An 11,741-nucleotide genomic window follows, 5' to 3' on the forward strand; every position below is an offset into this window, starting at 1 on the left:
CCAAGGGCACTGCCTACAAGCATCCAGCCAACAGATCAGGTGAGAGGTAATAGAATCATGTCACTGAGCTGGAGGTTACTTATCCATAGTTTCTACGGCTGAACAATGAGCATTTAATTGAATCCATTACATGAGCTTGGTTGGTTATGAAATGGCAGACATAATTGAACGTGGGCAGCACATGAATCCCACCTGTACCATTTACGTTCAGACTAGAGGTCCAATGCATGAAATTCTGCAAGGGCTTGGCGCTCGCAGCCTCGGCGACTTGCCTCAGCCCTCGCAGCCTAGGTTTCGTCTGGAAGGTTGTCTGGAAGGTTGTTCAGCTGTCCGGTCTAATTAGCATATTATGCTTTTATTATTATAGATTTGGGCAGTGTCCCAGGGGTGCTCCTGTCTTGAATTAGTTTGCCTGAATACTGGTAAATGATTGAACATTATCCTACAGTAAATGCCCAAACAAAACAAAAACCGTTTTCTATCTTACCCTATGGAAAGCTAATCTTGGAAAAATCACTGGATCAAAATGGACGGGAACAGCCATCTAACCCAATGTTCCATCCTCTAAAAAACCTCACCTACAGCAGCCCTGACAAGTGACCTCCAGCTCCCTAGTCCTGAGCACTCCCCGTTCTCCACAGCAAACCACCTCCCTGGCAAGTAGCCTCCGACAGATAGTCTTCCTGTCACCGGGGTGACATCTGCCTTCCTGTAACCTACTCTTTGGTCCTTGTTTTGCCTCTGGATATACAACTTACAGTTACTTCCTCCTCCCTTCACTCCTGTTTCCTGATCGCATCTTTGCCTCTTCCGCAGGCTAAACATCCACGTCCCTGTTCTGTGACCTTCGGCCAGGGTGCAGTGCTCCACCCAAAGCTCAGGGCATAGATTCCAGGTCACGTCCGACAGGTACGTGGCCTTTAAAGGGGCTGTTCCTGTCAGTGACCAGGACACAAATGCCTTTATCCTCAGCTGTACCGGCTCCGGTGGCATCAGCGTCACATGGTTGATTCACTCTAAACGTGTGGCTAAGGAGAAGCCCTGGATCTTTTCTCAAGTGAGCTATTGTGGCTGAGCGAGGTGAACTCCCAATCTGAGGGACTGTTGCTGAAATAAATGGTTGTGCTAGGTGTGATCCCATCAGACTCAGTATGAAACGGGCGAAAGCCAATTCTCACCATCTTTATTAAAGTTTCTCTACATATTTTCCTGGGATCTGGCACATGCAATCCAAAAAACAATTTGTTACTTACTCATTAGCATTCAAGCTAGCTGTGGCTCTGATGATCATGTAGCAGAGTGTGAGAGCACTGAGGAGGCCAAAACTGGCAATAATAAACCATTCTTCTGTTGACAAAGGAAAGGGAGGAAATCACTCTGGGGAGAAGGCTTAAGTCAAATCGATGTCAACATTTCCCTCAAAAGCAACGACGCAGATGTCAACGGAGGTGTGAGCCCAGACTGGCTCAAGGAAGTGAAGCAGGAGGAGGTGTGCCAGAGAGCTACTAACTGGAGAAGGTTAGTGGAAGGAGTGGTGAAAGCTGCAAGGGAGAGAGGAAAGCGTGGCCCAAATATCTTCCAGTTCAGGTCCTGAGGTCTGTGAGGAGTGTGGCCATCAAAAACTGTAGTGAAAATACGTACATAAAATTGCACATGGATGTCGATTTTTTCACTTGTCAATTAAGTGACAGTAAAGTGGACTAGCCATACGTGAGACCTTTCCTTCTTCATTCTGTCCCGTCTGCATGGTTATGTCATTCATTCTTGGAGAATGGCTTAGAAACATGGAGTGGTGGCTCCCAAGGGTCTCGTGGGCAGTCCGCAGCTGGCCCTCCGCGGCATTCACTTCCACCTTCTTTTCTCTTATGCGAGGGTCACTTAGAGTCTTTACTTAAAAAGCACATGCTATTGGCGTCTCCCAACGAGGACTGCCCTCCCCAGCCCCAGCGCTGGAAGCAGCCCTGGCTGGTCTGGCTCTGTCAAGCTTTAGGAAGAAGGTAGGTGACTCACAAGACACCTGGCCCATCACGGAGTTGAAAGCCTCTGGCAGACAGAACTCTAAGGATTCTTATCTAGTCTCACTGTAGGTCCAGGAAGTCAGTTTATATTTTCCAAAGTCTGTATTGCAAATTTCCAAATACAATATTTACTGAGAATCTTGAAAATAACCTGAGAACCAATCTGACGTCCTAAAAGTCTGAACTCTCCGCTGTCTGCTACAGTGTACACTGACCAGGGCTGGCTTACCAAAGTGTCACACAGTAAAATTCCCACATGCCTGCATTAAGGCAGAGAGGAGATTCCTGCTTGAAGTGACAGCTGTTTATACGCAAAAGCTGTGTGCAACTTGTGTGTTTCTTAATTTGGTTTTCATGAATCCTACAACTTTGCAAAACAGTGTGTGCAATTCTAGGAATTTTCTAGAAGAAGGTGATTCTACTTTCATTGGATTTTATTTATTTATTTATTTAGTTTTTTTGAGGAACTGTATTTATTTATTTATTTATTTTTTTTTCAAATTTTATTTTTTATTACAAAGGGTATTACATATGTGTCCATTTTTTTCCCCGCCCTAGACAGTCCCCTAGCCTCCCCTATTCCCCAGTGTCTTATGTCCATTGGTTAGGCTTATATGCATGCATACAAGTCCTTTGGTTGATCTTTCATTGGATTTTAAAAGTGGTGATCTTTAATTCTCTGCCCACCTTGGTTGATATTATTAAAAGACTTGGCAAAGTCATTCTTTTTAAATAATAATGCAGCCACTGCTCCTTGGATTATCGCTTTCTCATTAGAGTGAATTTATGAGTTTTTTTTAAGTCAAAATAAACATTCAAGAACCCATACAAAACACACCATTTTACACGCATATATTTTAAGTTAGGAAAAATGTATAATGGCATTTAAAAAAATTAAGAGATGATTGGTCATCAGTATCAAGAAGCGTAACAGAGCATTTTAATTTTTTTCTACCTAGAGACTTTTATACAAGGTAAGGAGACTAACTTCTAGAACTTCAATGATTTCTGGGTGTACCATCCATCTATGTGTGGGCTGTCAGTGATAAAGCTAGTAACCAAAAGGAAATAAACACCTATATCATAACAATACCGATGGGCTCAGGGGTGTGCAGCCAGGGTCTCGTCACCTCTGACCTCCAGGGTGTATTAGCACAGTGCCTTGCGCACAGTGGGCGCTGTCTGAATCACTGTAGTTGCTATGGTGCTACAGAGTTTTGAGGGAAAATAGAGGCAGCTGTGGCGTGATTTAACCACATGAATTTTATTTATTAACATGCATAAATTCTTCTCACGGTGATTAATTTGATGAATGAAGTAGTATCTTTTATCGTCAAAATAGATGATTTTGAAAGGACATTTCTACATAAAATATAATGGAATAATCAGTACTTAATGTTGTAGTAGGTGCTCAATAAGTGTAGATCAATGAAGGGCCTACAAAAACTCATTAACAAACAAACAACTTTTTACTGCTTGATCAATTAAAAAAATCTAGAGCATAAAACCTAAATATGAAGAGAGAAAAATATGAAGTGCTGTTAAAATAAATCACTTGGAAATGGTCAGGAATGAGTCAAACCATATGGAAGACTAGTCTCACTTATTGTGTAACTGAATGAAGGCTCCTCGAGTTTAGACAAATGATAGAATAAAACCTGGAAAATCATTTCCTAATAACTTCTGGTTGCTGAGAAACATACATACGTTAATTGAACAGTCCACACAAGTCTTACTATGTGAAGGGGAAAATACTTCTTAACAGCTTTACTATTGCACTGACTCTGAGTTAAGCGGAGTCTCATTAGGTTTAGGGCTTGAAGCTAGAGGCAAGCAATAGCACATTCTGGAAAAGACAGCATCAGAGTGGCGATGAGATGGGGTGACGAGTTGTTAGATGAAAATAACAAGGAAAGAACAGAACTGAAGACACAGTGGACTGGCTACAGGTGAATGTCCACAAGGCCACAGGCACGCCCACCAGCCACTCACACGGACTTAGGTCTGGCCATCAAACACTGGGTTGCTTCTCTTTTGTCAATGGTTCGGCATTGATGATGCTCACAACCAGCCCAAGGGCATTTAAGGCAGATCCCCTTTGGCGCTTCTCCCGTCGGGTGGACAATTATACCAAAGAGGTGAGCGCCAAACACCAGACTCCACACCAAGTGTGAGATACAGTGAGCAGCGGAGGCCACCTCAGCTAACCCTGAGGTCGTGACCTGTGAGGTCCACATTCTGGGTTAGCTGCTCGGGAGGCTGTGCAGCCTGGGAACCAGCGCTCAGTCACACCCTCCCCCATGTGCAGGGCCTTCTGAAACGCCTGTCTGCATCACATCATTTCAAAACATGTTTCTTAAACAGCTACTGAGACAAACCTCTGAACAACTACTGGTCAGGGCAGCTCGTCATTTAATTCCAGACACACAAGCTCCCTTCATAAAGCAAGTTTCTTATCTCCAACAGCGGTTTTAACAAAAGTACCCATCGGCTACAGACTGTCACTGCCCCGTGACTCACTCAACTCTCCTCCGGACTGTCAACACAGCAAACGACAGCAGAAACCCGCTGCTCGCCGGGCACAGGGCCCACTTACTTGTCACTGCAATGTTGATCTCCCCCGTCCTCGGCGTGAGCTCCCCGTCCTGGGGAAGAGGCGAGATCCCCGATGTGCGAAGCGGCTCGAGGCCGAGGGCGTTGTCGCTGGCGAGGTCAGCGAGGGCGGATCTCCGGTTCACGGCCTGGGTCCTGGTGAGCCTTTCCATGTCGAGCACTACGTTATCAGTGCAGGGCAAATTTGGCTGCAAAATATTTCCAGATTGAAAGGACTTGTAAGAATAACCATTTCTAAAGGTTTGACACTGTGTTGAAATGACTTCACCAAGTTTTTTCCACAGGATTTCCTCTCATTTTTCTCCCATCTACCTTTTCTCAAGAGGTTTTCTTTAAAATAAAAAGGTAAAAAAAAAAAAGAAACAGGTAATTCCTCCCAAAAAAGGTACTAAGGAAAACCAAAATCCATTGCAGAACTGAGAAAACTGGATTACTTCACATTTATAAAAAAAATGACAACCTTGTGGATGTGGCTCAGAGGCAGAGCACATCTATATATATGAAAGTGTAAGTGACTGTTATGAATGAAGACCAGTTGCTATGACATGCACTGACCACCAGGGGGCAGACGCTCAACGCAGAAGCTGCCCCCTGGTGGTGAGTGCGCTCCCACAGCCAATCTCTGTGGCCAGCCAACCACTGCCCACAGTCCACCACCACTCCCCCCACCCCCCCACCATGCATGAATTCATGCACTGGGCCTCTAGTCTTAGTATAAAGCTGACCAAGGGTGTAACTTCGGTTCAATGCTCAAGGACAGCAGATAACATACAACACCCCTTCATCCTAGTAACTTCTCTGTAATGCCCCATTTATCTAGTCGTCGGTTTTTAAATATCTTCCTTCTTTAAACACAAGTAAAGCTTAAAACCAAGAGCAGATAATGCTGAAAAGACTTTTGAACTGTAAGAAAATGGTTTCAAAACCTCAGCGTCTAATCCTGGAGAGGCACAGAATTGCCTTGGGCCAAAGCTTACCAACTGACAAGTGGATATGCAAGTCTTCTGATTTCACAATATGGATGTTTGGTTTCCCTAGCAACCTTCATCCTTTTAGCCGATAGCAGATAGCATGTTAGAAGCAGGGTTGGGAATGGTGGCTGAGAGCAGCTTATAAACAGACAGCAAACTACACCTAACACAAATAGCTTCCTAGGCAAAATAATTTCATTCTACATCAGCCCAAAGCCCAACTGTGTAATCACTGGTGCTTATAATGACAGTTAGGTTTATTATTATTATTTTTTACATACAAGGAACCATGGTGACTTGTAATACATTTTACAAGGATTTTCATTAAAACCGAGGAAAAGTATTAGCAGCTGAAATTGGATTAAAAACAAAACAAAAATCCACCAAGGAGGCTGGAGGCAACAAAAAAGGCTAAGTTAGTATTTTCCAGTGTCTTCCACATGCAGACACGATGGCAGCTCTATGTTACACCCCACAAACGGGGGAGACTTTGTCCCTCAAGGGACATTTGGCAATGTCTGGAGACGTGTCTATAGTGTGACCAGGAGACCATGCTCCTTTAGCCGAGGCCAGGGACCCTGCGAGGCAGTCCGAGCGTCCACGGTGCTGAAAACCCTGTCCAACTACGCCAGTGAGCTCTGAAGACAGGCTGAACGGGAGGAATGTCCCTAGGGCTGCACCTGACCTGTCACCTGCGCGCATGTCCAACAGGAACGCTGAGGCCTGCTCTGGGTTGCCAAGCTGAGATGGGATTCGTCTGTTGGGTCAAACTCAACTTTTCGCTCATAAGGAGATTATCCATTCACTCTTTTTTTGGAGACAAGAGAATATTTTTTTTTTTTTTTTGGTCTAAAAAGCAATTATCCTGGATATATGCTTCTCTTAATGAAGGAACTGTAACTGTAGGAAGTCTCGGAGGTCCTGGCGGCTCAGCGCCCACTCGCCCCGCCAGAGCTGAAGTGCTCTTTGTGCCCCGACCAATGCCACTGCGGGGGTCAAGGTTCGCCCGGGGCTGCCACCGCCCACCTTCGCTGCTGCCACTTACCAACGCCCAGGAGAACAAAGCCAAATTCAAGAGGAGGGAACAGAAGTGATGACACAGTTTTATGTTATGCTGAATGCAGGAAAAATTGCTACTGGAATGAAGCCCATCTACATTCTGTTCCTTTTTCCAGTTCTTCCCCACACGCCCACCACCCGACAGGCGCCCTTGGGGGCCAGCACAGTGCCTGCCCTTCTCTGTGGGAGTTCCCCGTGATGGGCTGGAAGAAAGGCGCGGCCGGACACCACGTCTGGCAAAGGAGCCAGTGTCTTCTCGTGAGAGGTAACCGTCCACTTGTGCTGTTCAGTTACACTGAGAGATGATACTTCACAAAACAGGCAACATACCACAATTCCCAGGGCCTTCAAAATGTTCAGTTTGCACATAGGACAGGTACAGTGTTCACTAAGCCAGGGATCCACGCAGGACTTGTGGAAAACATGCCTATAAAAAATGGAGAATTGCATCAGAAATTATACACTGAAAAACTATTAGGTCCAAGTGCAAAGGAACTGTATTAACATACAGCTGACAGAGAAGCTCCTGAGTCCAATCTATGTATATAAGCGCACTGGCAATTTAAAAGAAACGGTGACTCACGCATGCGTGATACATATAAAGCTCTCGCTGGCGCCAATCTAGACAGAGTAGGAATATTCCCACCTGAACCCGTTTTTGGACATGGTCAGTTATATGTTGCTTTCTCTCGAGTTCGAAGAGCATGTGACGTTAAAGTTATAAATACTTCATCACAAGGGAAATTAGTCAAGCACTCTGAAAGGGTTTTTACTCTTAATGTGGTGTACAGGGATATATTAGAATAAGTTCAATCAATTTACCAGTCATTGTTTTTATCAATGTTGTGTTTATATCATGTTTTAGTTGTTTTTCTATCATGTTATTACTTATTAATCAATTTATATATTATTTTCATATGCATTTTACTAATTTTCTTTCATCTCTGACACTTCTATAGAGAAAGGGCGAATAGCGATATTAAAATGTTTCTTCTAATTTCCTTTCAATGTGCACAAATCTGTACACCAGGCCACTAGTCTTACAGATCGATAAGACTGTATAATAAGAATTGATAAGTAGTATTTGGCTGTTTGGTCTTTTATTCCACCAAATTCCAAAAAAGATTTGAGTAAACTTAGGAAATTAAGAATGAAGACAATGAATTACACTTTATAAATTGGTTATGTTTTCTATAACGGTTAAAGCAGAAAAGTAGAATTTCAAAAATATATTAAATAAAAGTTAAATGAAAGGCGTTCTCTGTATAATTATTAATTCATTTCATGGAACTCTGTTTAAATATCATTTAAACATTATTTAAAAAGACTTCTAAGCAACCTTATGCTAAATGGCTGCACAAGTCACAGGGTAGTTGGGACTATTTTTAGAGATGAACTGTATTTCAGAATCAGATAACACTCAGCCAGCAGCTTCAGCTGTAATGTTAATGAGAGGTGATTCTCTCTTATTCAGGAGAACAGAAAGTCACGACCTGGTAACTGGAAATAAGTCAGCATGGAGGGTTTTCATTCCTAGAAAAGAACCTGTGTCCCTTGAAGGGAGAAAGGCGTGAGGGAGCTACAGCAAACACTGTCCTCCGCAAGGCCCCTCGCGGCAGCTCTGAGGCTGAGACCGGCGTGCGAGCCGGGGCCTGGCCACGCAAGGCATTCCAGGTGCCTTTGGAGGAACTGGAATTTGAGCCTTGGGATAAGATGAAGACATTTTGAGAAAGATACCAAACTGAACCATGGTGTCTTTAAAACCTTGTTAATTTGCATCTAGCTTATAGTTATATTCAGCTATTTAAAAACGCAGTTTTGATTTAAACAAGAGCCGTGAAAACTCTGCCTCGATTGGGATTTGAAAGAACCATTTGTGCTGAGAGCTTCAGCTGAACAACGCACACCCACCTCCTGCCGCCCAGGCGGCGGCCTTGCATCCATTTTGTGGGTAAGAAGCTAGATCTTGAAGAACGAATTTATCAGTCTAACCTGAAGCCTGCAGAGGATGCACTGAACCAGAACCCAATGGTCCCTGAAGGCTCTCATTTAAATCTGAAGGTTTGTACTTAAGAGGTGGAAGTCACCAAACAGTAGCTGAGGTCTAAACACAGGGTGTCCCCCCAAAACGTAAACACACTTTGGATCGTTATCGATTCCCATGCTTCATCCTTTTCCGATTTAACCCACTGGAATTAACAACGATTCAAAGCGTGCATACATTTTTGGGGACGCCCTGTACGTGTGGTATTCACAGGCATCATGCCCGCTTCCTGCTCCTCGCATCCTCGTCCGAGTGCTCCCAGAGGGAGACGAAGGCCCCTGAGCGCAGGCACCCTGAGGGCGTGCTCGTGCTGGAGTGGGGACTCCCCCATAGCTGTGCCCTGCTGGCTGCAATCCAACCAAGACCAGAACTAGGCTTTCAATCCTTTTAGGGGGTAGAGACCCCTTTAGGTTTGACATAAATGACAGATCCTCCCCTTACAAGGGGGCATCTGCCTCATACCTGGCCTAGGTTTCTGGGAGGACCATGGGCATCGAGGGCTTGGTTAGTGCTGGGGGTGGGGTGGGGCTGGGGGAGGTGGGAGGCGCTCTAGGCCAGTCCTAGGTAGGGTGGACAATGGGCTTTGGCCAGGTGAGAGGTGATCTCTGACAGGTCACTCTGGTCCAGGGACGGGTGGGCCGTTGACTTTGAGCAGATGTTTGTGGGGACCTCAGTTTAAACAAGCAGCAGTGGCCTGGGGGTCTGCAATGGTTTGGCTCTGGCCTCCCACTCTCCCCAGCATTTTTGCTTTCCCCGCTTTTGTCCTGCCTTTCTCTTCTATTTCTGGTTATTCAGGAAGAACAAAACGGCATCCTCCCATATTAATGTTTAAAGCTGTGAGAGCTGAGTATTTCCTGCTCATCTCTTCCTTTAAACCAGCGGTTCTCAACCTGTGGGTCGTGACCCCTCTGGCGGTCGAACGACCCTTTCACAGGGGTCGCCTAAGACCATCCCACAGATCAGATATTTACATTAGGATTCAGAACAGTAGCAACATTACAGTTATGAAGCAGCCACGAAAGTAATTTTATGGTTGGGTCACAACGTGAGAAACTGTATTTAAAGGGCCAGAAGGTTGAGCACCACTGCTAAACCTTACTTATAGATTTCTCTTATATTGGGTTTGTTGATTTAAGAGAAAGCGTTGGCCCTGCTATGGGGCAGCCTAATGAAGGACAACAAAGACTACCTGGCTCTCAAGGTACAAACTGAGAACGCCCTCCTTCCTTAGAAAATCCAGAAGGAATATTCTCTTTAAAAAGTCCCAACCTTTTCCTTGTGACTGTCCGTCCACCCATGGCTTTCCTAGCCCCGACCCGTCAGCGAGCTGCTCTCCCCTGCCCCTGACCCACAGCACACCCCTCTCTTCTGAAAATAAACCCAGCAGCCTTCCTCTTCCCCCACTGGCCCTTCTGACACAGCCCGTCCCTCTCCTGGCGTCACCCGCATTCTCTTCCCCCTCCGGCTCTCTCTCCTCAGCTCTACTGTTTCACAAGTTCCTCCGGGCTGTTCCCTTCCTCCGGGCAAAGCCCTGCGACTACAACGTCTGACCTGGGCAGCTGCCCTTTCCGACTCCCAGCTGTCTCCTCTGGAAGCCGGGTGAGGGTGGAGGGTGTGGGTGGGGAGTGGGAGTAGGGGGGCTGTTGGAAGCAGTAAGTGGAACACTGTACACATGGCATACTTAGAGCAGCATCAGGGACGTGCAAATGGAAGGTGTTACTAAACACACATTCAGGGAAAGTAACATGAACGTTTCACACGGTATCACAATCAATGGGCAGGCGCCTGAGCGTGCCTGGCACCGGAGTGACCCTGGCCAGCTTGCGGGTGGCCACAAGCATCCAGACACCACAGGGGGGGACACCTGGGGCCAGTCTGACCTTGCAAAGGAGCCCCTTCCCAGGTTACAAGACTCAATAAAAGAATAAAACAATAAAAATACACACAAAAGCAGAGAAGGGCCCTGCATGGTCAGGGCAGAGAGGCGTCCTGGGCGGGGAAGCAGGTGAGTTCAGGACAGGGACACGGGGGGAAGGGGACAAGCAGATCAGACTTCAGCACAGTCCTTTATTCCTGCACGGTGCTTTGGATACAGACTGCGAAACGCATGGCACATGAAGGGAACGACACCCACAGTCCTGGGAGAGAGCCCCCCTTCCAAACTCCCCCGCTGCTAACTAGAGTGAGCAGAACGCTGGGGCGGGTGGAGTCTACAGGGAAGGCGCCTTGCTTTCACAGCTCTGCAGCCTCTCGGTGCCGTGCAAGAACCTGGCAAATATAAAAGGATCCAGGATTATTCAAGGTCAGAGACAAGCACTTGCCCCGCTGGGACTGGCAGCAGACACTGTGGTAAAGAGGCCTCCCCCTGAGGCGGGGCAGCACAGGGCCAGCAGCCAGATGCCTGACCCATTTTAGCTCTTAAAGCGGCATCTCAGGCCTATGTTCACTCACAGTGCAGCACTCTGCTTAGGAGAGTATTTTTATCTTACGGAAAATGTGGCTGACCTTTAAATAAAAGGTCTAAGGAGACTTTTTCAGCTTCTAAGGCAAGTTGGCCATCACCCAAAGGATGATCAGCTGCAGTCAACTGACACAGCCGGAGGTCCCAAAGCAACGCCAACACCGTGTCCACCGAACAGTAACGTGGCAGAAGGTGGGAAGCAAAGGCCATGCACAAGCCAGCAACCCAGAGGCGTGCTCTCGAGAGCGGAGAGTCAGTTCAGGCTCCACACAGGCTTGTTAGCCCTGGGGACGGACAGACAGACAGACAGACCCACAGACACAAAGGCACTGGGCTTTCCCTCTTGTTTTCCGGGCAAAGAGGGGATGGGCGAGTGCAGAGCCTGCAGGGGTGTCTGGAGGTGGGTGTGAGAGCTATGAGGACTGGAGCAGGAGGGCCTGAAAGCTGATGAGCAGACGGAGGGAGCGGTCAGAGCAGCCCACGGGGAGGGCGGGGGGCACACAGGCCGTAGAGGACAGGACGGGGGGAGCTGTGCGGGTGCTGTGGGGCAGGTGGTGTGGGGCGGGTGCTGTGCA

At 46.7% G+C, this 11,741-nt stretch overlaps 1 protein-coding gene across 3 annotated transcripts in view; it reads right to left on the reverse strand.

Moving 5' to 3' along the window:
- RNF130 (ring finger protein 130) overlaps nt 1–11,741 on the reverse strand; it is a 115,747-nt gene that overhangs the window by 34,060 nt on the left and 69,946 nt on the right. For 2 of the 3 annotated variants that reach the window (XM_015571542.1, XM_015571543.1), the window contains exons 6-7: nt 6,992–7,088; nt 4,615–4,819 (exon numbers count right to left, since the gene is read on the reverse strand). In XM_015571542.1, coding sequence (XP_015427028.1) covers nt 4,615–4,819; nt 6,992–7,088 — 302 coding nt within the window. Of the gene's footprint in view, nt 1–1,253; nt 1,348–4,614; nt 4,820–6,991; nt 7,089–11,741 lie in introns of all 3 variants that reach the window. The other variant, XM_006775390.2, reaches the window with a different exon arrangement.

Source organism: Myotis davidii, unplaced genomic scaffold (assembly GCF_000327345.1).
Source record: "Myotis davidii unplaced genomic scaffold, ASM32734v1 scaffold648, whole genome shotgun sequence".
Lineage (NCBI taxonomy): Eukaryota > Metazoa > Chordata > Mammalia > Chiroptera > Vespertilionidae > Myotis > Myotis davidii.